Below are 2928 nucleotides of genomic sequence, written 5' to 3' on the forward strand. Positions count from 1 at the left end.
AAGCCAGATTAGAATCCCAACTGTGTTATCAAGTTTACTTGAACACATGAAGCTGCCTTATACTGAATCTGACCCTTTGTCCATCAAAGTCAGTATTGTATATGGAGGAGGAGGAGGAGGTGATTGGATTTATACCCCGCCCTTCACTCAGAGTCTCAGTGTCTTACAAACTCGTTTCCCTTCCCCTCCCCACAACAGACACCCTGTGAGGTTGGTGGGCCTGAGAGAACTGCTCTTGAGAGAACAGCTCTGAGAGAACTATGGCTTGCCCAAGGTCATCCAGCAGCTGCAAGTGGAGGAGTGGGGAATTGAACCCGGTTCTCCCGGATTAGAGTCTGTGCACTTAACCACTACACCAAACTGGTTCACACTGGCAGCGGCTCTCCAGGATCTCAGGTAGGGGTCTTTCACATCACCTCCTGCCTGATCCTTTTTACTGGAGATGCCAGGGATTGAACCTTGGACCTTCTGCATGCCAAGCAGATGATCTGCCAGTGACCCACAGCCCCTCCCCTACTTGGCAGTCTTGAGCCGATAGATCCCTTTCAGGCTAAACCTACCTTACAGGATAGCGTTGAGATGAAATGGGGGAGGAGAGGGGAGAAACATGTACACCAAGCTGTGTTCCTTAGCGGCAGAGTGGGATGCAATATGATCGATAGAGATGCATTTTCAAAAATAACAATTGATTGACCTTGACTTTGCAGAAAAATTCAGAAGTTCTCAGTGCATACGTTGATGCTTGAATTGGTTTATTTGGTATAACTTTTACCCGCCCTTCCTCCGGGGAGGTCAGGATAGCGTCCTTCTCCCCGCCTACGTTTTATCCTCTTAAAAGCCACTGTGAGTTGTCCTGACCTGGATAGCCCACGAAAGCCCGATCTCGTGAGATCTCGGAAGCTAAGCAGGGCCAAACCTGGTAAGTACTTGGAAGGGCAACCTCCAAGAAATACCAGGGCTGGGATGCAGAGACAGATAATATCAAAGCCATCTCTCTGAAATGTTCTAGCCCCACTAGGGGTCGCCAGAAGTCACCATGACTTCCGGGCTCGCAAGCACGCACATATGCACACACAAAAAATGCTCAACGAACAAACAAAACCCACTGTGAGGTAGGTTATGCTGAGACTGAGTGACCGGCCCGAGATCATCCAGAGAGTATCTGTGGTCAACTCAGAATTGGAACCCAAGTTTTCCAGATCCGAGTCCATGAGTCTCATCCATGATGCCTATCTGGTCTGACAACTGAGGTAAACTGAGCCCCCGCCCAGTATGGACACTGGAGGCTAAAGTGTTGAGATTCTTCCATTTTATTATGTTACCAGAGGATTCATTTCAGTTTTCGGTTGGGCTCCTCCAGCCTCTTGCTTTCTTCTCTGCTCCTCCAGTTTATCCTCACAACGACCCTGTAAAGTTAGGCCGAGGGGAATGTAACGGCTAAGTGGGGATTTGAGCATAGCTCTCCTCAGGTTTACGATGGCATTCTAACTGGTGTACCACACTGGCTCTCAGTTATGACCTCACTATGGGAGGTGTGCGTGCATTTGTGAGTGTGTGGGGCAGCGAGGGTTTGCATGCCCCACGATTTAGTTGAGTAACCCTTTCGTAGAAGATAGGTCTTGCAGATCCCAAGCGGCTCTGTTGACGTCTTTCTGCACTTCCTCTGAATGGGTAACATTCTGGAAACTTCTTTGTCCTCTCTACAGAGATGCTGTTCCCTGGACTGCCCACCCCGACTCTGAGCTGGTTCATGCCTGTATTTCCACACCCTCCTCTTTATAACCCCCTCCAAGCTGAAGTTCTTTTTCTAGTAAGGCCAAGCCAGGGATTTGAAGACGGTTGATGCCACAGCTCTGGAATTTGGCACAGGGCCACAGAGGGTCAGGTGACACCTTCTCAGCGTCCCCTCTGCTGGGTCTTTAAAGGGACGGGGCCAAGTGCACTCCCCGGGGAGATCCTCGACTCGGACCGTCACAGCGAATCTACTCAGTGGTTTTAGCCATGCCGGAACCCGCCAAACCCGGTAAGGGACCTCAGCATTTTCAAGGGCATCGTGGACAGAGATGCTCAGGAACTAAACCTCTTATTTTGTGGGATATCGGGACTGTGGTGGTTTGCAGGTATGGCTGGCTTTTGCACCTGCTCCCACCCCATAACTCTGTGCTTTGAAAACCCATCGTCCCCAGGTTCCCACTGCCCCATCTTTGGATTTGGAGTGTTAGTGTGTGCCCTCTGACATAATATCAGCATTTCCCATCACCTTTGAGCCTGTCAGCTGGTCTTTTGTTGATGATTGTTAAATTTGAGGTCGAAAGCAGAAGGGAGAGGCATTTCTGCCGTCTGAACGCGCATTTTGAACAAGGCAAGTTACCTCACGTGAAAACAAAAAGGCTTCAAGCCTCTTAGGGTTTCTTTCAGCCTGCCACAGGAACTGGTCAGAGGCAGCAGCCTAGTCTCTCTTTTTCAAGAAGTCCAGGGTCAAATGGAGGTAGGTCAAGAGGTGTGTGATGTGGCCAGTGGTAAGCATTAGTGCGAAGTCTGTGTGGTGTCGTAGTTGGTGTGCTGGAGTGTGCTGGAGTAACAATGAGGCACCCTAAGCGCAAATCCCCACTCTGCCATGTAGTTTTCTGGGTGACCTTGGGCCTGTCATTGTTGTTTAGCTGAACCTGCCACACAGGGCTGTTATGTGGATATAATGGAAGGGGGAGAACCAAGTATGTTGCTCTGAGCTCTTTAGAGGAAGAATAGGATAGAAATGTGATAAATAGAGCCAGTTCAAAATGTCCAAATGTGCCTTTGTCAGCGAAAGAGGCGCCTGCTGTGTTCTGAGGAACTGAGGAGTTCTGGAACAAGAAGTGGAATATTTGCATTTAGTGATTTCACTCAAAGTAAGAGAGAAGCAGGGAAGAGAGTGAACTGTTGGCATCT

General features: G+C 49.4%; 1 protein-coding gene across 4 annotated transcripts in view; it reads left to right on the plus strand.

The window, feature by feature from the left end:
• Positions 1-1871: 1871 nt before the first annotated feature.
• Positions 1872-2928, plus strand: part of MYBPC2 (myosin binding protein C, fast type) — a 106491-nt gene continuing 105434 nt past the window's right edge. Inside the window, exon 1 of one of the 4 annotated variants that reach the window (XM_015414680.1) lies at positions 1872-2023. In XM_015414680.1, coding sequence (XP_015270166.1) covers positions 2002-2023 — 22 coding nt within the window. In that variant the 5' untranslated portion in view covers positions 1872-2001. The remainder of the gene's footprint in view (positions 2024-2928) is intronic. The other 3 variants (XM_015414679.1, XM_015414678.1, XM_015414681.1) reach the window with 3 other exon arrangements.

The sequence above is a fragment of the Gekko japonicus genome, unplaced genomic scaffold, assembly GCF_001447785.1.
Source record: "Gekko japonicus isolate JY-2015 unplaced genomic scaffold, Gekko_japonicus_V1.1 scaffold1068, whole genome shotgun sequence".
Lineage (NCBI taxonomy): Eukaryota > Metazoa > Chordata > Lepidosauria > Squamata > Gekkonidae > Gekko > Gekko japonicus.